The sequence below is a fragment of the Camponotus vicinus genome, unplaced genomic scaffold, assembly GCF_025532165.1.
Source record: "Camponotus vicinus isolate PSW18456_S1 unplaced genomic scaffold, iyCamVici1.0 SCAF_13, whole genome shotgun sequence".
In the NCBI taxonomy this organism is placed as follows: domain Eukaryota; kingdom Metazoa; phylum Arthropoda; class Insecta; order Hymenoptera; family Formicidae; genus Camponotus; species Camponotus vicinus.
The window spans coordinates 7,789,617-7,809,765 of NW_028141949.1; the positions used below are offsets into that span (position 1 = coordinate 7,789,617).

The window sequence follows — 20,149 nt, forward strand, 5'->3', positions numbered from 1 at the left end:
CACGAATGTGTCTCCCTCCGATTTTAATGAACTTTCAATATGTTGTTTTCTAGATAAAAATAAGAGACACGTATTTTTTATACGTGCGCATACGCATGTTTAGGGGGTAAAAAAATACCCCTTTGAAAAAAATCGATTTTTTTCTTTCGAGACGAATATCTCTGAAACTATAAGAGATAAAAAAATTTTTTTAAAGTTAAATAGTTTCAAGAGTACTTTACAACAGTGACAAAACATTTTGTTATTTATTTTTAATTTTTCAAAATCCCCCACCACTAAACCTTTTTTTCCAATTTTGAAATTTCTTTATCATCAAATGAAAGGTTATTTTCTTGCAAATCGAACTATATATGATTATTGATTAAGTTATGTTTCGAAAAATCATTTTCCAGGATTAATTATAAGTCTCTCTATAAATACGCTATTTATGTTTGTCCATGTGCTCGATTCTTCGCGCAATACATCCTGTATTTCTGTAATAGAAGGTAACTAGCAGATACATTTGAAGACATATTTTATGTAATTATCGTAATTTTTATCGTAGACATTTATAACTCTAAACATAACATTTGAATATATAATAAATATTATACATCAAGATATATAAGAAATATTGTTTTGATTCTTTAAATAACAAGAATATATCGTATTTCATATCTTCTTTTGAAATTTCCTCGTTCACCGTGAGAAGCTTCTTCAATAAAAAGACGGAAATTTTATGTTATGTGTGAATGACGTCTGTGTTTTTTTCACAAAAGTAAAACAATTTCTTCAATACTCTAAAAAAGTAAAAATTTGTCATAATTGTGATTTTACAAAGGCATAAAAGTAAAATCGTAAGAGAAATATAAATTAATAGACATATTTAAAATATCAATAAATATTAAGTGGTAAATTTAATTCCTGTCGGTTTTTAGTCTCCAAAATTGATTTGTTTCGAAGAGAAGATGAATAAACCTTAATCAAAGTAATTTCCTCCATTTTCTACTACTATTTCCCATCTCTCCGACAAAAGGGTAATCCCACGATGGTAGAACGCGGTGGGACGTTCTTTGTCTCTCACGTCAAAATCACCGCTTCGAAAGCGTTCAAACCAAACTCCACATGTTCTTTCCGATGGAGTTTCATCACCATATACTTCGGATAATAAGCGATGCGTTTCAGCTGCGGTTTTCTTGAGGTCGAAGTAGTGAAGAAGCACATATCGGAAAAACAGCTTATCGCGGTTCATTTTCAATCGATTGGAAAATCTCTTTAGCGTCGAGAAATCTAACCTGTGAGGACTGTATCACTTTCAGCAATGTCTAAACTACAAAAGACATGCGACTTCACCGTCAAAACTCGCCAGCGTTGGAGTCGACACCCTCTAATAGCGAGCGAATAGTTCAGAAAACACTTGCGTGTTTTCACGACTTAATTTAAGGACGAAACCCTCGCTAATTAGAAATTCAGTTTGTTCAGTTATCAGAAGGGCTGCAAGACTTTAGACGTGTAACAGTAACGAGGAGGAGGAGAAAGAAGAGGGCACGATAGGGGAGAATAATTGCGCGTTCATTATTATAATGACAGGAGAAATATACGCGTCATATACGCAACACAAGGAATTGTTAATAATGTCTCCGCGCGTTTTTTACACTGAATTCACAAATAATCGTTGAATGTTTGCCTAGTATTCCCGACGATGATCATCGCGCAAAGAAGCATTTGCCAAAGTCGCTATTATATGGTAGTCAGGATATACATGACGTTGGTGGGAATATGGCCATATAACACGATTGGCACTAGGTATCTGCTTTTCGTGACGATGTTAACGTTCTCCATCGGTATCGTTGTACCCCAGGTATCCCAATGCATCTCCAATATATCGCGTCCTCTCGAAGCATTTATTACGCGTAAAGAATTGATTCAAGTTATCTCACGAAGAAATTAAAACTATACATTTTTTCACTTCCCGATATTATCGATATATTCCACGATACTGATTTAAAAATAGATTCTATATCTGGTAAACGGTTCGATCGACATTGATGATGTGTTCGAATGCGTGCCGTCAATAACAATCGCTATAATGTTCAGCTTAAAATTAGTGAACGTGATGATACACAGTGAAAAAGTAGGTATATTGAGATTACGCGTGAATTCAGTGGTGCGATTAACATCACGTAATTAAATACTTGACGAAATTCAATACAGGAAGAAAAATACGTATATTTATAGATAAAAGTCTGTTTTAAAACGATAGAGGAGGACTGGCTGTCGCTGAAAACGGATGTCGAAAAGGCTATTTTGCGACAACACACCGAATACGGACAGTATATGTCGACTTTGTATGCGAGTACGTATTAATAAAATTATTCATGAGATAATTATTCATAAGATTTTGCAATTTATATCAATTGATAAGATTACACTTTTGGAAAGACGTCTTTTGTGTCCTACAGAGAAATGATTTTTTTTTAATGTTTCAATATTGAGTATAAAAATATCTAGAAAAAATATGAAAAGATATGAAGAAATTCACAAAAAATTTTCTTTCCTTGTACTTGTATTTTTATATTGCACATATATTCTCTTTAAAAGAATGCTTTTGATGTATTTAATATATCATGGTAACTTTAATTATTTATTAAAGAGAGAATTTACTTATATATAAAATATATTGTTCGTATAAATTTTTAGTAATCATACTTGTCCCGGCATTGTTTCACTTACTTAAGCCTATCATCACGACGCTAATGGAAAACGATATCGAGAACATAACAAAATCATCGATATCAAGAGCATCGAAATTGCCCTTTCTCGTCGAATATGGCGAAAAATTGGATCAATATTTTTATTTAATAATGATCCACTGTTGTCTAGCTGTATTCGCTCATCTTGTCGCGACAGTCGCGGTTGATAGCTTTTATTATACTGTTATCCAGCATGCCTGCGGAATGTTTTCGATTATCGGGTAAAAATATCAGGCATATTAAGGATGACTTAAAATTTGAGATAAAAATATTTTCCCTCAACGCTTTTGTACGCTTTCAGACACATGCTGGAGAATATTGGTAAAAATGATGACGCCAATTTAGAGAAAAACAATATAAAAGACAACAATTACGGTATAGCACTGGAATGTTTACGTAGACATCTTCACGTATTAGAGTGACGTATTACGTGTTAATGACATAATCTGCTTCTCTCTCTCTTTTCCTTCTACTGTTAACCATTTTCTTAAGCAAATAATATACTTTATAAAAATCGGTATTTTCGATTATGTTATGTATAAATGCGTTAAGATTCGTGATTTTGCAGATTTGCCGAACTAATCGAGTCTATATTTACGAATATGTTTTTGTTCACTATAAGTTGTAATATGGTGCTGGGCAGTTTCTCTGGTGTACAGGTATGAATCGGTATTTTTCTTTGCAGCAACCAAAGGAATTTTATAACTTAATTACGATCAATAGTTGATAAAAAGAGAGAAAGACAGTATTTCAATCCGCAATTTCGAGCAGATTTTTTTCGGAACATTGCTATATATATGTGTATATATATATATATATATATATATATATATATATATATATTTATGTATATACAGGGTGTCCCATACCACCCGTATACCCCTTTTAAAATGAAAATAAATGGCTTGTATCAAAAATCGCGAACAATTTTTAAGTAAATCGGGTACGCTCTATCAAATGGTTATATTTTCAACTTTTGATTCCGATCGGAAATACACCATCCGGATCGGAAGTTGAATTTTTTCAGGGGAACATGGTACTTTTTATTACAGATTCGAATTGTACGTGAAGAAATAAGAAACTTTTGTATCAAACGTTTTTTTTGAAAGTGCCTCTGTCAATCTTAAAATTGACCTTGAAAGTAACTGTGATGAAATAATGAACTTCAAATGTTAAGATTGACAGAGGCACTTTCAGAAAAAACGTTTGATACAAAACTTTCTTATTTTTTCACATACAATTCGAATCTGTAATAAAAAGTACCATGTTCCCCTAAAAAAATTCAACTTCCGATCCGGATGGCGTATTTCCGGTCGGAATCAAAAGTTGAAAATATCACCATTTGATAGAGCGTACCCGATTTACTTAAAAATTGTTCGCGATTTTTGATACAAGCTATTTATTTTCATTTTAAAAGGAGTGTACGGGTGGTCTGGGACACCCTGTATATATATATATATATGTATATATGTTCCATATGAAAATCAATTAATCCTTATTGAAATCAAGAAATGTTTCGATTTAAGAAGTTAAGTTTGTCTTCCAGGTGATAATGAATTTAAACGGGGCGGGCAATATTGCAACACCTCTGTCTGTCTATATTGCGCAACTCACTATTCTCTTTCTACAATTCTGGCAGGGCCAATTTCTATTGAACTCCAGTGATGTTCCATACGAATCTATGTTAGTTCTTTGAACTATGTGATACTATTTATTTTCAATCAATTCTTTCGTGTTTTATATGTAATATAGGCACTCGCACACATACACTACGATTCAATTTTGTATTAAATCATTTTTTGTATTAATCATTTTGTATTAAATCAGACAATTCTTTTATCACAAAACGTAAATGTTATACATATAAATGTTTTTGTTACTAGTTGTCATCCAGAATAACATGAATCTTGCTTTATGTTACAGTTGTAGAGCAAGATGGTATTGTACTTCACGAAAATGTAGGAAGATCCTTTTGTTAATTATGAGCAGAACTATGTTACCATGCAAAATAACTGCCGGCAAGATCGTGACTTTATCAATCGAGAGTTTTAGCGCGGTAAAATAAAATTGTACACTTGTATTTATTTTTTATAATTATTTATATACATAACACTTTGAATAATTATATAAAAATGTATACGGCGAGAGATTTGATATTTTTTAAAGGTTCTCAGAATGTCGATGTCTTATTTAACGGTACTACGTTCCTTCCAGTGATAATATTATCATCTCGAGAGGTAGTTGTTAGTAATAAATTTTTTTAGTATAATAAAATTGTATATATGGAATCTCTTTGTCTTTTTTTCTTACTGTCTTTCTGAAAATGAACATCGGACTGTGATTGAGATATGGTCCATAAATCATGTATTTATGAATATTGTAGAATTCAGAGTTCATCGGCAATACATCTTATGTGCATTAATTTTAATAACGTAGTATTAATTTGAACTTAAATTTCAGAGACATCGAAATATATTAAAACTAGTTGTTTCATATTCTCCTCACATCCATTTGCTGCATTTCTTCTATTATTCTTTCATTACTATTATTATTTTATTATTATTTTTCTAATTGTTTGAAAAGCATAAAGTTTCCGAAAATGGAATTATCCGATATTAAAAATCTTGTCTGAAAATTGATTCACGTACATGTTACTGATAACAAAGAAAAAAAGTATAAATCTTCGCGGAGAGAATTATAATGAGAAATTATGAAAATGCAGACACAAAAGGAAATACAGGCAGGTAAAAAATATATTTATCTTCTCGCGATTACTGTGTTGTATCTATGCTGATTGAGTTGAAAGAAAAATGTATAAATAGTTGCATCTATATATAGTTCGTCTAAAGAAGAATCATTGAAAAATCTGCAATCATTGAAAAAATCTGCAATCATCATTTTCTCATTGCAATCATCTGCAATATTTAGAGAGCTACCGATTTCTGTCAAACTCCACTTTTCCGCTAAACTATAGCGTTCGAATCTACACAATGTGACAATTTTCCACCCAGAATTTAAATCTCCTGCCTAAACGCGTGGCGCTATTTGTCGAAACTATATATCGTTAGAAAGGTGGGAATGTCTTCTATACGTCAAGCGAAGTTTGAACGCTGTGCCATGTAAGATGGCTGAGTTATGACATTTCACGTGACAGCCCAAAAAAATTGTGTCGGAAAATTATAATGGAACAACGTGTTATCCATTCAAAAGAAATGATTAGCTTCGCTGCAAACAACCCCAACTTCACAAAATCTATAATAACTGGAGACGAGACATGGTGCTTTCAATATGATCCCGAAACAAAGCGCCAAAGTACCTGGAAGTCACCCGGAGAACCGAAAGTCCAAAAAACACGTCAAACACCATCAAAAATCAAAGTAATGCTGATCGCCTTCTACGATAGCAAGGGTCTGGTGCATCATGAGTTTCTTCCAAGTGGCCAAACAGTAACGGGAACATTCTACCTTGAAGTTCTACGGCGTTTGGTTGCAAGAATTCGACGTGTTCGGCCAGAATACAAAGATCCGGACAGTTAGTGCTTGTTGCACGACAACGCACCATCTCACAATGCCATCATTGTACGCCAATTTCTAGCGAAAAATCAGATCTGCGTGCTTGACCAACCGTCGTATTCGCCGGATTTGGCCGTGTGACTTCTTTCTGTTCCCGAAACTGAAATTAGTACTTAAGAGTTGTTTTTTCGAGGATGTAGATACCATCAAAGCTGCGGCGACGCGATAACTAAAGGCAGTACCGGTCAAGGACATGTACTCATTTGAATCGCTATTGAGTCGCTGTCAAAAGTGTATAGATGCGGAAGGGAAATACTTTGAATAACAAATAAAGAGTTTTAAAAATTATTGAATTGTTTGGATTTTATGAGGAAAGTCTGGGTGGAAAATTGTCACACTGTGTATGTAAGAATACATATGCCGTTATCATATTAGTATTTTCATAATCTAATATAATAAATAATATTTTTCTAATTCTTTTTTTTTTATTTTGAAACATTGAAGAAATCCGCAATGAATCGAAAAATTTGGCACTTCATTATATTTTTTATGGCGTGATTTTGACGTAATTTACTGAATTGATATCAATAATTGTACACATGTAACTTGCATTTTGATTTTGCTTCTCTCTCTCTCTCTCTCTCTCATTAATTTTTCTTTTATCATAATTACTCCATATATGTATATGAAATGTGCAAGAGAAATCAAAAATAATTTTTCTATTCTTTTTATTTTATGATTTTTGATGAAGTAAAAACGTAATAAATGTGAAGACAAATACTATATTTTGGTTTCTCACTATTCGTTTAAATCAAAATTAATCTTGTTTCTCTTAATTGCAGAATAAATTGATATTACACTTCGAAAAGACATCAAAAAGTCCTTCTCTTAGTCATGAATAAACCAGTGTCATCATACAGAATAACTGCTGGTTCAGAATATCGCAGCTCCGTCCATCGAAAGCTTTGATGCAGTAAGTAAAACTATTTTATTATGTTCATTATATTCATTTTTTTATCATCGCAATTTTTAATCGCAATTTCAATGATTAATGTTTTATTTTTCAAAAGTCCTGAAAATCTTTCCATCTTATTTCACTACCTTTCTCATTCTTTTGATAGATGATCATATATATGCAATCACTTATTAGCAATATTTTTTAATAAAATAAAACAAATCTATATTTTGAGGTGAATGATAAATGTTTTTAATATAAATTTGATAAATAATTTAATAAAAATTTGATAAAAATTAAATATAATTTAATAAAAATTTGTGTGCTGCCTCTCTCTCTCTCTTTCTTTTTCTGTTTAGAATTAAAAGAAAATGGTAGACATATTTGTATTACACTGCACATTTACACTTAAATTGTATTAACGTGCTATGTATATCTTGAGGAAAAGTGCGTTGAAGAAAACGCATGATAATTTTATGGATCGATCAGAAGCGAAAACGTACGAAGAAATAATTTGCAATTATAGTTCATAATTTGCGTGACAATGCGCGGAATTATGTAAATAATGTATATTATTACGCACAGGAAAGAGGGAATAGTTTCTTGGATATCGACGGCTATCTTCGCAAATGCGTATTCGAATAAGATGGAAAAAATAGAACGATTTTCTCTTTGGGTTCGAAACATAAAAAAAGATGTATTGTGATGATTTTATGTATATCGAATACATACAAAAACGCTACTAGGTGCTATTTCCGAATTATTTACGAATTGTTTGTCTCATATACTTTTCAGCAGCATACAAATCGATATGCCTGATTGTATGACCTTGAAAGAAAAGTCGCAGTGACATTATCGAGGAAAGGGAGAACATTTTATAATCGTGGATATATCGCCGATATTGCTTACCATTGCGAAAGTTTCTAAACTCAGGGTATATATACTGTATGAATTAATGGAAACCGTTCGCATACATCTTATCATAACGAATAACATAATTTTTTGCTTCCACACAGACATATTGTGCCATTTTCCGCAATATCTACGAGATTTACGTTGATTAAAGCGTATTTTTTTATATGTTTATATGTATATAAATATTTTTCGTTTCATAAAATATCGCGCGTGAAACGAGCGCGAAAAAATGTGCGTGTACATATATTGATCAATATATTAAAATTGTGCGAAATATTCACGCGTTTTTCGCGATACTCACATCTTCGTGGACATCTCGGTACTTGTGTCAATTATATGCTGACCCATATAACTAAACATAAGCAGATAAAATAATTGTCCGACGATGAAAGCTATAGATCTAATTGGCCGATCTGATAATCCGGATAATTTAATTATCTAAACAACAACGTTCGACTACACTGATTTGTCTTTTATCGCTTCTTCTCGAAGTTCTTTTTTTCTCAAATTGCAAGTTAATTTCGTTTAACGATTTTACTTACACGCGCGTACGGAGAAAATTATAGATTAATTAATTTAGTGTGTAGAACACTCACTTGTACCAGTGTCAGGCCTATCACAATCATAAAGAATAAATATTCACCCAAGAGGCTAAAGCTGTAGCTCGATCGAATAATGTCCACAAACCTTAGTAACGCAAAAACGTTGGCGGATTAATAAAATGTGATCAAGTCTTAGTCTCGATAAGAAAAATTGGTACTTGCAGTGTGTCATATATTTACTCGGCGTAGAACGTACCTGTGAAAGAGAAACGAGAAGAGATCTCTCTCATTTTATCATTATCACTTTGTATTCATCTTGTACACATCAACAATACTGTAAAGAGATTACTAACTGTATAACGTTGCGATGATCCTCGACAAAGAGAACAATGTTCCTGTATTCTTTTTCAGTTCTACGGATGGATCGCCCAACCTTGGAGGAACGTTCGCTAAATAACTTTTCTGCGCGGCACCTACAAGACAATACATTTTCAATACGTAATTCTAAGTAAAGGATTCAATGCAAGAGAGATGCAAGATGAGATAAATACATGTTTTAGAAAATCTATCTTTTTTTAATGCAATGTAATTATATTAATATATTTAAAATAAACATATAACGGATACGAGCGGATTTATCTTCCTGGATTGAATCCTTCACATCTGTGAGCATGTTCATCTTTTCAGTATGTTTTCTGATTGATCACCATACTTCTTTGTTCAACATTAACTTATACAGGGTGTCCCATTTTAATGTCCCACCCCAAATAACTTTCTTATTTTTAATTTTAGAAAAAGATGTTTCAGACAAAAGTTGTATGGTTTCAAGGGGGACATAAGGTGGTGTCATTAGTTTGACCTTGAATAGTTGCTTCAAAGTCACGTAAAGGTCACCTTCAATTTTTTAAATGAAACCCCTTACTTTCTATTGCATATTCTTGTAGCTTATTTCGAGAGCTTTCCAAAACACTATAATTAAGTACCTTTTCGTTCAGTACTTTTTGAGTTATGAGGCTAGAAATAATTTCTTAATTTTACATAAACCGTAAAATATCTTGTAAAATATTCATTTTTCGATTATCTTACCTTAATACTTTTACGTACAAAATAATGAGAGGAATCAATTGGTGTGAAGAGAAGACATAGTTGTTTTGAAGAAAAAATATGTAATTTGCAATTAACAATTCCATATTTTTTCTTAAAAACAACTATGTGTTTTCTTTACACCAATTGATTCCTCTCATTATTTTGTACATAAAAGTATTAAGGTAAGATAATCGAAAAATGAATATTTTACAAGATATTTTACGGTTTATGTAAAATTAAGAAATTATTTCTAGCCTCATAACTCAAAAAGTACTGAACGAAAAGGTACTTAATTATAGTGTTTTGGAAAGTTCTCGAAATAAGCTACAAGAATATGCAATAGAAAGTAAGGGGTTTCATTTAAAAAATTGAAGGTGAACCTTTACGTGACCTTGAAGCAACTATTCAAGGTCAAACTAATGATACCACCTTATGTCCCCCTTGAAACCATACAACTTTTGTCTGAAACATCTTTTTCTAAAATTAAAAATAAGAAAGTTATTTGGGGTGGGACATTAAAATGGGACACCCTGTATGTATATAATTATATATTTTTTTAAATTATTGTTATATATTATATATTCTAGTGCTGTATATTTTCATATAATTAATGAATATGATAAAATAATTATGCATTTAGTGATCATGCACAGTAGTTATTTCTCACAATTAAAAACTGATCAAAAGCTAAGCACGATCGCAAATTATATTAAATGTTGAGCAATGTTAATATAAGAAAAATCACATTTTATAAATATTAAAAATGTATAGAAGAAAGCGCAGTACCCTAGTATGGTAAACATTCCACTGGCATGTCGCGTGTAAACAACGAATATAGTCCCGTTGGCAAGGGCTGTTCCTATTATTAATACTATTATAAAATACATTTGAATTCGAATAAGATAAAAGAACTTCTCTTCATCTATGAAGAACTCCATCTGAAATGGATGTTCGCGCGAGCGTGTCTCGTTCAATGGTAGAAATACATCGAGAATTTGCGGGAGGGTCGTGATAAAGATATACACACTTATACCCATCATTACATAAACTGAAAAACATAAAGTCAATTAAAATTCATCAATTACGTATCGGCAAAAAATCTAAAAACAATTATCCTTTGAATAAAATATCAGAAACGATAATAATTATAGATAATAATATTATGAAATATCAATTTCTTGAATATTATATGAAATCCTCATTTAGTGTTAATTTTAAATATTTTAAAAATCAAGTTTCTCTGAATAAATATAAAATGCGTTTTAATTTCTTAGGGAGAATTTATGTGTAATATTTCTACAATGTAAAATTGATTTCAAATATTATATCAAATATTATATCAAATTTACAAATTACTCTTAAGTACTTGGCTAATAATATTGATTTCATATTTAGTTTTGATATTTTATTTTTTAATGTTATATATTTGTATTATATATTTTTATTATATATTTTAATATATATATATATTTTTTAGGAAAATTATTTGTTTTGTTTTTTAGAAAAATGATTTTGTGAGGGAAAATTACTGTAAATTATTTTTAAGGACTTTTTTTATTAAACATTTTGTTGCATGATTCTTTTGCACTCTGCAATTCTCAGACCATGATTCCACTTACACGAAAATAATATTGTGATTAATCTTGCGCTCGCGGCATATTTTCGCATAATTTTAATATCATTCCGAGAGCGGGTGCGTTCCCAATCGGCTTTAATATGGTCGAGTAAACTTTTCAGCTGCAAATTAAAACACTCATTCCATTCGCAAGTCATATTGTAACGAGAAAAAACGATATTATTTATTATATCACATTTTGTTCAGTTACACAGAAACATTCATATTAAATAATATTTCTTACTTTGTCATTAATCATTATACGATCAATAAATTGCAATAGTATACCAATAGTAGGGATGAGAATAGGCAAACAATCGAGTGTAAAATCCATAGTTAATTCTGACATACACATCTTAGCTATCTAGAAAAGCATCTATTTTCCATTACTTATTCTTTGTTTTATAAGAAAGTCATTGTAGGACAAATAGAAATTTATGTCTATCGATTAAATTAAGATATGAATATTCAAGTGAATAAAATTCAATAAAAGATTCAAAACGTTAAAAATACAGTACGGATTTTTTATATCAACCGATATACCTGACCGATTATGCCCCAGATCATAAACAAAATTGCGAACACTCGTTGGATCCAAGCGTTTGTTGCACTTTGATAGGGCCATAGTCCGATTACGGACAACAGCAGGCGATTCAACTTGTAATACCGATCTAAGGAGAATTCCATCTACTTTGGGGGTCCGACGACGACTGAGAAAAGTCAGGGATACGCGAAAAAATATGTCATAATTGCCTCCCTCTCCGTTGCTATATTTCACGCGAAAAAATTTTCTCACTTCCCTCAGTGAAGGGAGAATAAAAGTGTCGCAAATTGCTCTCTTATTTGCCATACGCATATTCACACTTTCCGTACGCAATTGTATTAAATTGCTAATAGCATCGATCCACCTCTTTGAGTATTATACCCATGAGAAAAACGCAGACGAACACAAAGAATTGATATAACGCAATTTTCCTTTTCCCGGAAATCAGGAAATTATTATAATGAATTTTCTAACTTTTCGCTATTTCCCAGACTTTTCTCTGCCTGAAAATTCTTTTTTATTTCTCGAATGACATTGCGGCATGAATATTATTTTTATAGAAGATAATGTGATAATGTGCTATATTGTGGAAGCAGCAGTGTAAAAGATACCTCACTTCTTTATAATGAATTTTCTGACTTTTAAGAAAACTAGAGAGTTATGTGAAAATATTTTCTTTTCCTTTTACGCCCCAATTGTTTTATTATAATAATTTTTCAATTCTATAAAAAAGATCATACTGAATACCTAGGAAAGATATATTTTAATGTATAATAGCGATGAAAATGTGCATTCGAAAATTGTCGAATATTATTTACAAGTGGGATGGATATAAACGAAGTAATATTCGAAAGTGCGTTTTTTTTATTAGTCAACTCAGCTCGTTCGTCGTGTAAAGTTGATAAACGGTCTTACTGATGGTAGACCCGAGCTGCCGTTTTTTATCACCGACTTGAATGTTCGCCAATAATTGCTCACCATTAGTAGAATTTTCTAAAGCTGTGATCAGAATCTGTGGCGAGGGATAACGTTCTACAATTGCTGTTGCTCTGTCTATAGACATGCCTTTCAGTTGTAATAGATGGCGAATAAACATTTCGCTAACTTTAAATTTCTGAAAAAAGAATATCAATAGAATATCAATAGAAAATCATAGGAAAAAAGAGAGAGAGAAGGAAAGAGAGAAAGAGAGAGAAAATTTTTTTTACGTTACTTTGAAAATTTCTAATACTTACTCTTTGTTTTGAAGATGCTTTATTGAATTCTTTGAATTCCATAAGGCGTGTTGTGCTATCTAAATTATTAGTCTGAAGAAGACGTTCTTTTTTACATCCAACAAGTTTCTTATCCTAAAATAAAATTATAATTTTATTATATTGATATATATGTGCAATACAATTATATAATGTTTCTTACATACCTTGTAGATTTTAATTAGAGTCTTTGTCACACATGATAAATATGACATAGAATCTTTATGATTTCTTGTATATTTTACAGTAAAACCATCTTGTATTAAACAATTTACAGAAGCTTGTAACAATGATGGAAGTGGTATAGAAAATCGGGAATTCTTGTCAATATTTTCCACTATATACATAAGATTCTCAATCCCAGATTGCTTCAATCGAAACTGGAAATATGGAATTAACAAATAGATAATTAAATCTGCAGAAACAAGGGTACAAAAAGGTAATTATATTCCTAAAATACCTTTTGTTCATGAAACCTCCCATCTGTAATACTCGCACTTAAATCATCCATTCGTTTTCTCTCTATTATATAAGGTATAACCAACTCATCTTGCATTTTTCTACATCTGGCAATCCACATAAAATCGCCAATCTTCAAACGACGCACTTCAAATAATACACCAAGCTGTGTCAATTCCATAAGCGTAGCATCATGTTGAGGCTTTGTTTTTCCACTGAAACAAACCGCATATAGCTAAAAGCTTTTTATAGATAGCGTAAGTTGACTATATTATAATTACTCACCCACAAGTTTCTTGAGTATCCACCAATAATATAATATCGAAAGCATTAGATTCTAAATAAATTTGTCTGTTGTTTTCCTTTGATGCAATTTCATCTATATTTGCCAATTTTTTCGGTGCGCTCTGTTTCGTGTTCCTAGCTTGTCTGACTTTTGCTGTTTTCTCCTGCGTTTCAACAACCTTATCATCCAGAGGTTGCTTCCTGGAGGCAGTAATACAGTCCGCATTATCGATAGCTTTAGCGGATTCATGTCTTCTTTGCTCTTCCAATTTTTTGTCCAACATCGAGCACAATTTCGTGCCGAAATGTTGCAAGATTATGCATTCTTTGCCGGATTCCAACGGAAGCGGGTATCGCTTGAGCGAATCCAAAGCCTTCGTGAACTGACCGCACAGCTCGGAGTTTCGAAGCATCGCATGGTCCCTCCATTCTTCCAACCAGGTCTCGAACAGACGATTCGGCCTATCCGGCACGATTTTGATCCTCTTCATGATGTATGCAAATTGGACGAATTAACGAAATTCATATTTGTTTACTAATAATGACACCGAATTGTTAACCTCGGAAACAGACATGCCAATGACATTTGTCAAATATATCGCAAGATACATCATCTAGACACGTGCGTTATACATACATCATTATCGGACTTTTTAATTAGGCTGCGAATTTTTCTCTCTTTTTTTTTTATTTTTTTTAAATCAAATGCAGTTGTATATTTTCTTCTTTGCACGTGTACACTCGATATATCGATATCCGTGGACCTGCGCGATACGTTCGATATTCTCTGCTAGTTTGTAAATAAATGAATGGGGGCGTGGGCCACGTGTGTGTTTGGATCCACTGTGCCTGCTCGTATTCGTAGCATCAATTGAGAGAAAAATGACGGATCCGGATCAGGACAGTCGAGGTGGGTTGCGAAGTGATGGTAGACGGGCGTTAGAATTGAGACAGATCCGCGTGCGAATGGGAGTGTTTGGTCAAGCTGACGGCAGTGCCTACATCGAGCATGGCAACACGAAAGTTTTGGCCGCTGTGTATGGTCCTCATCAGGTTTGAACTAATCTAAAATGCATATAATTGTATTTGGAGAAGCGCGTTAACTATTAAATGTGTGACATTTCAGTTAAGTTATAAGTGCACACTTAAAAACGTACGTTTCAGAAGACTTATACCAATATGACAAGTAGATTTTCTGCTGCACTCTCTCTCTCTTTTGTACTCTTTCCTCTCTCCAATATAAAACATGAATATAGTTCTTCAAAATCGTTTTACATAGTTGTTAAACTGTATAATATTCATATATTTCTACTATATTCTTGATTTAGCCAAAAAGCAACGTATCAAGAAGTAGTACAAAAGCTTTCGTAAATTGCCAGTACAGTATGGCTGTGTTTAGTTTTACCTCTGGGGAACGGAAGCGAAGACCCAGGGGGGATTGGAAGTCTCAAGAGAGATCGGCTCAGTTACGCCACGCGATGGAAGCTATAATACACTTGGAGTTATATCCACGCTCTCAAATTGATATTTTTGTAGAAGTTTTACAAGTAGACGGTAGTGATTATTGTGCATCGGTGAATGCATCAACGCTTGCGTTGATTGATGCTGGAATTCCAATTAAGGTTGATATCTAAAAAAATATATTCGCTTTTTTAAAGAATACAAACTTTATATTACTATTTACAAAATAAATTTCTTATTACAGAATTATGCTGTAGGCTGTACCGTATCTCTTATTAACAAACTGACAACAGAAGAAGAAGAAGATAAGACACTAGCCACAGGAGTATTAGACGCGAATTTTGTAGAGGAATGTTCATCGGGAGTTACCTTGTCTGTTGTAGCTCTACCAGAAACAAATAACGAAGTTGAAGTAGATGGAAGTGGTTTGATAGTGGTAGCACATGGAGCAGGACAGAGATTACATTTATCACGTTTGGAAGCGCTCAAGAAACGCGCATTACAAGGTTGCCAGGATATAAAGGAAATACTGGATGGTGGTGTGAGGCATCATCTGACTGCAAATCTACTGCCTTCTTTTCTACATAACTCACTCGAGTAGCAGGAAAGGAGCAATATATCTCACACTGTAACATTTTACAATTTAATTTATCTATTGTATATATAAACAATTTATTACAAAATTATTTTCCTACAAAATCTGTAACAATACTGGATGATCACTTATATATTATTCTCTCCAGTAAAAAAATATTTTTTCCTTAAGAATTTTTGTTTTTTATATGTTTAGACATCAGTTTCATTTTTTTAAAAACCAGATCAAATTGTAGCACCAGGATATCTTTCCATGATCATACCAACTCCCTACGAAATTGAATATTAACAAATATAAAAAGTAAAAAAAATTTATAATACAAAAATTACTTTATATTATGCATAAATTTTTAATTTACCTGTCCACCAGCAGCACAGGCCGCGATGAGTCCGAATTGTTGATCCTCTTTGATAAGTCGATTCGCAGTATGCGTCGCTAATCTTACTCCCGTAGCAGCAAACGGATGACCGATCGATAAAGATCCGCCCCAAGCATTCCATTTATTCAGATCTGGTATTCCAACTTTTGAACTCCTATTCAAATATTTTTGCGCGAATAAATCTGAATCTAACGCTCTCAGATTAGCACAGATTTGACCGGCGAATGCTTCGTGTACCTCCCATACTCCTATATCTTTTATACCTAATTTTGCTTTATCCAAAACCTGTAATTTATTTATTTTTATTACAAATCTTATTTTATGAGATATTTTATTAATAATTTTATATATAATGATATATATATAGGGTGTATCTGAAATGATGCACTAAACTTTAGGAGCGTATTCTAGAGGTCAAAATAAGACTTTTTTTCTTATGAACATGGATCCGCAAATGAACCCCCCTCCAAGCTAAAATTCGAAAATGTGTGAAATTGACCAAACACCCGCAACGCAAATTTATTTATCTCTCAAGAGAGGGTGACAGGTAACGTCAAAACCTTTTTTTTCTGAAATACAGCCAATTTTTAATTTTTTCCCCAAACTTTAGGGGCCTCTAGCTCGGAGGGGGATTCATTTGCGGACCCATGTTCATAGGAAAAAAAAGTCTTATTTTGACCTCTAGAATACGCTCCTAAAGTTTAGTGCATTATTTCAGATACACCTTGTATATGTATATATGTACATTTATTAATTGAAATTAATAATTGTTTACCTTCGGTATTGCATATGTCGGTCCCAGAAGCAACTGATCGATTGGATCTTGGGATACATAGGTGAAATTTCGCAGATATGCTTTGGGTTTTAAACCAAGTTGGAGAGCCCTGTCCTCGCTCATTATTAACGCTGCGGATGCACCATCGGTCAAGAAAGACGCGTTGGCCGCAGTGACACTTCCGTAAGGTTTAACGAATGCGGGTTTTAGTTTTGCCAACTGTTCCTCTGTAGATACGCGAATACCATTGTCTTTATCGACAACTTCGGCAACGTTCGGTACTGAAAGAAAATTAAATACGATATATATATATATATATATATATATATATATATATATATATATATATATATATATATATATATATATATATATACACATTTGAAGTTCATTATTTCATCACAGTTACTTCAAGGTCAATTTTAAGATTGACAGAGGCACTTTCAGAAAAAACGTTTGATACAAAAGTTTCTTATTTTTTCACGTACAATTCGAATCTGTAATAAACAGTACCATGTTCCTCTAAAAAATTCAACTTCCGATCCGGATGGCGTATTTCCGGTCGGAATCAAAAGTTGAAAATATCACCATTTGATAGAGCGTACCCGATTTATTTAAAAATTGTTCGCGATTTTTGATAAAAGCTATTTATTTTCATTTTAAAAAAGGTGAACGGGTGGTCTGGGACACCCTGTATGTATGTATGTATATGTATGTATGTATGTATATATATATATATATATATATATATATATATATATATATATATATATAATATTGAAAGAATTAAACGAGAAAAAATATTAATGTTAAGCACCTTTATAAGGTGCTACATCCGACAAAAGCCCTTGCTGTTGAGCTCGCGCGGCTAAAGTATGAGAACGCAATGCATAATCATCTTGTTCTTTACGTGTCACACCAAACGCTGCAGCTAAACGATCCCCACTGTGTCCCATAGTTTCACCAGTTGAAAATTCTGCCACAGCTGGAAGCTATATAGAAGTAAATTGTTATAAAAAGAACATTTATAAGACGAGAAAGGTTGTATTAATTTTATAATAAATATACTTTTATTATAAAACGTGCAACATTATAATCTCGCATTATTTTCTTGAGAAAGAAAGATACAACTTACATCTGGTATAAAATAGGTTGGTCTAATGCTTGCTAAAAGAGCTAATTTGTTTCCTATAGTTTTCGCCTTGTTAGCATTCAGCATCAAAGATCTCATGCGTCGACTATGTCGAATGGGAATATCCGACATGAATTCAACTCCACCTGCCACAACTGCATCAAAAACACCGCAAGCGATTAAACCCATGCCAGTAGTGATAGCCTGGTTACTGCTAATGCACGCCATTGTTACTGTATGCGCAGGAGTATGTTCGCTGTATCCTGCAGTTAGAGCAGCTTCTCTTCCAATATTGGAAGTTCGGACTTCTTGCATTACTGTGCCATACACAATGTAATCGACTATTTCTTTAGGGAACCCGATTTTCTGTTGCAAGCTCCTAAAATAGTAAATAATAATTTTTATTAAAATAGTAAGTAATAATTTTTATTATTCTTATAGTTGGAATAAACATAAACAATAAAAGAAAATAAAATACAGGTGTAAAACTGTTTTTTGAAGACAATATATAAATGATGTATTATTGGATTTTAACTTACACCAGTGAATGTCTTGCGAGCTCATATGCCAGAAGATTCTTGTATTGAGTTCCAGACTGTAAAAATGGAGTCCGAACTCCATCGATGAATACAATATTTTTTGAGCCATCACTTTTTGTAGAATAAGTCTTATTTATGAAAATTCCAGAATAACGGGTAAGGGTTTCTGCTAAAAATATCAAAGATACAATTAAAAATCTTAAAGCAATAATATACGAATCAGGATAATAAACATTACACTAATTCAAACATATGAAATATTTAAGTTTGCCAGATGTAATGTAAATATTGTATGATTATATCATATGTATAATATACAAAAATGCATGATAAAAATAAACATCGCATAATTTTGTGCTCCAAGGAAAAAATAATTATTTCGTATGATTATAAAAATATAGTCGCAATATATATCCATTCTCTGTCACGTATACGGACTTTGTACTAATCATATAGTAATAATCATATAGTCTATTTTCTCATTTATTTTAATTAATTATATTTAATGAAGTACTAAAACAAAATTATTTTCCATACCATAATTTACTCCTTGTTTTGCCAGTACGCAATTTTTCACGAGAGAAAGCATTTTGTTTACGTGTATGACACTTCTTTTTCTCAGTCAAACTTGATACGTCAATTACTAGCCAACATCTCGAAGAAATTAGTCAAGTCGAAATATTGGACTTTGACCTGTATATGACATGTGTATAATGGCCATCACACATAAAATTCCATAAGCACGTAAAACGTAAACGTAAGGCCGTAATTACACTACAGCCGGTTAAAGCCGATTATACAATAGCTGTCGTAAGTCGGGTGTCGTAAGAGTTAACCAATCACAGTTGATTTTAGAGAAGAATAATCGAATACGATTGGTCAACTCTTACGACACCCGACTTACGACAGCTATTGTATAACCGCTGTAAGCCGGTTATAAGCGTCGTCTACAATGGCCGCAGCATAAGGTTCTAAGGCCGTAGTCGTAAGAAATTGACCAATCACAGTTGATTATTCTCCTGAACTTCAACTGGGATTGGTCAATTTCTTACGACTACGGCCTTACAACCTTATGCTACGGCCATTGTAGACGACGCTATACAATAGCTGTCGTAAGTCGGGTGTCGTAAGAGTTGACCAATCGTATTCGATTATTCTTCTCTAAAATCAACTGTGATTGGTTAACTCTTACGACACCCGACTTACGACAGCTATTGTATAATGCGTCGTCTACAATGAGATTTTAAGGAGATTTAAGGCGTAAGATTTAAGAAATTGACCAATTACAGTCGAGTATTCTCTTAATACTTGACTGTGATTGGTCAATTTCTTAAGTCTTACGCCTTAAGTCTCCTTAAAATCTCATTGTA

The 20,149-nt window shown here is 32.6% G+C and overlaps 5 protein-coding genes and 1 pseudogene across 18 annotated transcripts in view; 3 read left to right on the forward strand and 3 right to left on the reverse strand.

Moving 5' to 3' along the window:
• Positions 1-20,149, forward strand: part of LOC145964077 (F-box only protein 21-like) — a 365,010-nt pseudogene that overhangs the window by 43,704 nt on the left and 301,157 nt on the right. The window lies entirely within an intron of this gene.
• Positions 735-15,157, reverse strand: Mus81 (mus81 structure-specific endonuclease subunit). 11 transcript variants are annotated; one of them, XM_083086461.1, is made up of 12 exons: positions 15,056-15,157; positions 13,899-14,963; positions 13,615-13,828; positions 13,322-13,534; positions 13,137-13,250; positions 12,880-13,015; positions 10,529-10,790; positions 9,010-9,129; positions 8,711-8,801; positions 8,416-8,552; positions 8,109-8,241; positions 7,415-8,027 (listed from the first exon to the last, which is right to left on the reverse strand). In XM_083086461.1, exons 2-12 carry the CDS (start codon positions 14,387-14,389, stop codon positions 7,980-7,982), a joined length of 1,959 nt encoding a protein of 652 aa, XP_082942587.1. In that variant the 5' UTR covers positions 14,390-14,963; positions 15,056-15,157; the 3' UTR covers positions 7,415-7,979. The 11 variants fall into 11 exon arrangements, 10 of the variants coding, with proteins under 10 accessions (XP_082942590.1, XP_082942589.1, XP_082942585.1 ...); XM_083086459.1 differs by having other exon boundaries at positions 7,379-8,241; XM_083086462.1 differs by lacking the exon at positions 8,416-8,552 and having other exon boundaries at positions 7,416-8,027; positions 15,056-15,156.
• LOC145964097 (odorant receptor 13a-like) lies at positions 1,415-7,709 on the forward strand. Of its 2 annotated transcripts, none has more exons than XM_083086503.1 (9): positions 1,415-1,840; positions 1,994-2,113; positions 2,218-2,335; positions 2,680-2,953; positions 3,034-3,150; positions 3,301-3,391; positions 4,279-4,415; positions 4,656-4,788; positions 4,899-4,967. In XM_083086503.1, exons 1-9 carry the CDS (start codon positions 1,682-1,684, stop codon positions 4,947-4,949), a joined length of 1,200 nt encoding a protein of 399 aa, XP_082942629.1. In that variant the 5' UTR covers positions 1,415-1,681; the 3' UTR covers positions 4,950-4,967. The 2 variants fall into 2 exon arrangements, 1 of the variants encoding a protein (XP_082942629.1); XR_014436343.1 differs by lacking the exons at positions 1,415-1,840; positions 4,899-4,967 and adding exons at positions 7,087-7,217; positions 7,559-7,709 and having other exon boundaries at positions 2,011-2,113.
• On the reverse strand, positions 11,107-12,602 carry LOC145964103 (uncharacterized). Its single transcript, XM_083086512.1, has 3 exons — positions 11,901-12,602; positions 11,602-11,721; positions 11,107-11,479 (listed from the first exon to the last, which is right to left on the reverse strand). The coding sequence occupies exons 1-3, from the start codon at positions 12,042-12,044 to the stop codon at positions 11,300-11,302; spliced, it is 444 nt and encodes a 147-aa protein (XP_082942638.1). The 5' UTR covers positions 12,045-12,602; the 3' UTR covers positions 11,107-11,299.
• On the forward strand, positions 14,583-16,289 carry Ski6 (exosome complex component Ski6). The gene is made up of 3 exons (XM_083086509.1): positions 14,583-14,951; positions 15,227-15,520; positions 15,604-16,289. Exons 1-3 carry the CDS (start codon positions 14,781-14,783, stop codon positions 15,958-15,960), a joined length of 822 nt encoding a protein of 273 aa, XP_082942635.1. The 5' UTR covers positions 14,583-14,780; the 3' UTR covers positions 15,961-16,289.
• Positions 15,989-19,495, reverse strand: Mtpbeta (mitochondrial trifunctional protein beta subunit). 2 transcript variants are annotated; one of them, XM_083086477.1, is made up of 7 exons: positions 19,317-19,495; positions 18,780-18,945; positions 18,244-18,619; positions 17,926-18,100; positions 17,109-17,389; positions 16,313-16,618; positions 15,989-16,223 (listed from the first exon to the last, which is right to left on the reverse strand). In XM_083086477.1, exons 1-7 carry the CDS (start codon positions 19,366-19,368, stop codon positions 16,179-16,181), a joined length of 1,401 nt encoding a protein of 466 aa, XP_082942603.1. In that variant the 5' UTR covers positions 19,369-19,495; the 3' UTR covers positions 15,989-16,178. The 2 variants fall into 2 exon arrangements, with proteins under 2 accessions (XP_082942603.1, XP_082942602.1); XM_083086476.1 differs by having other exon boundaries at positions 18,780-18,948; positions 19,317-19,494.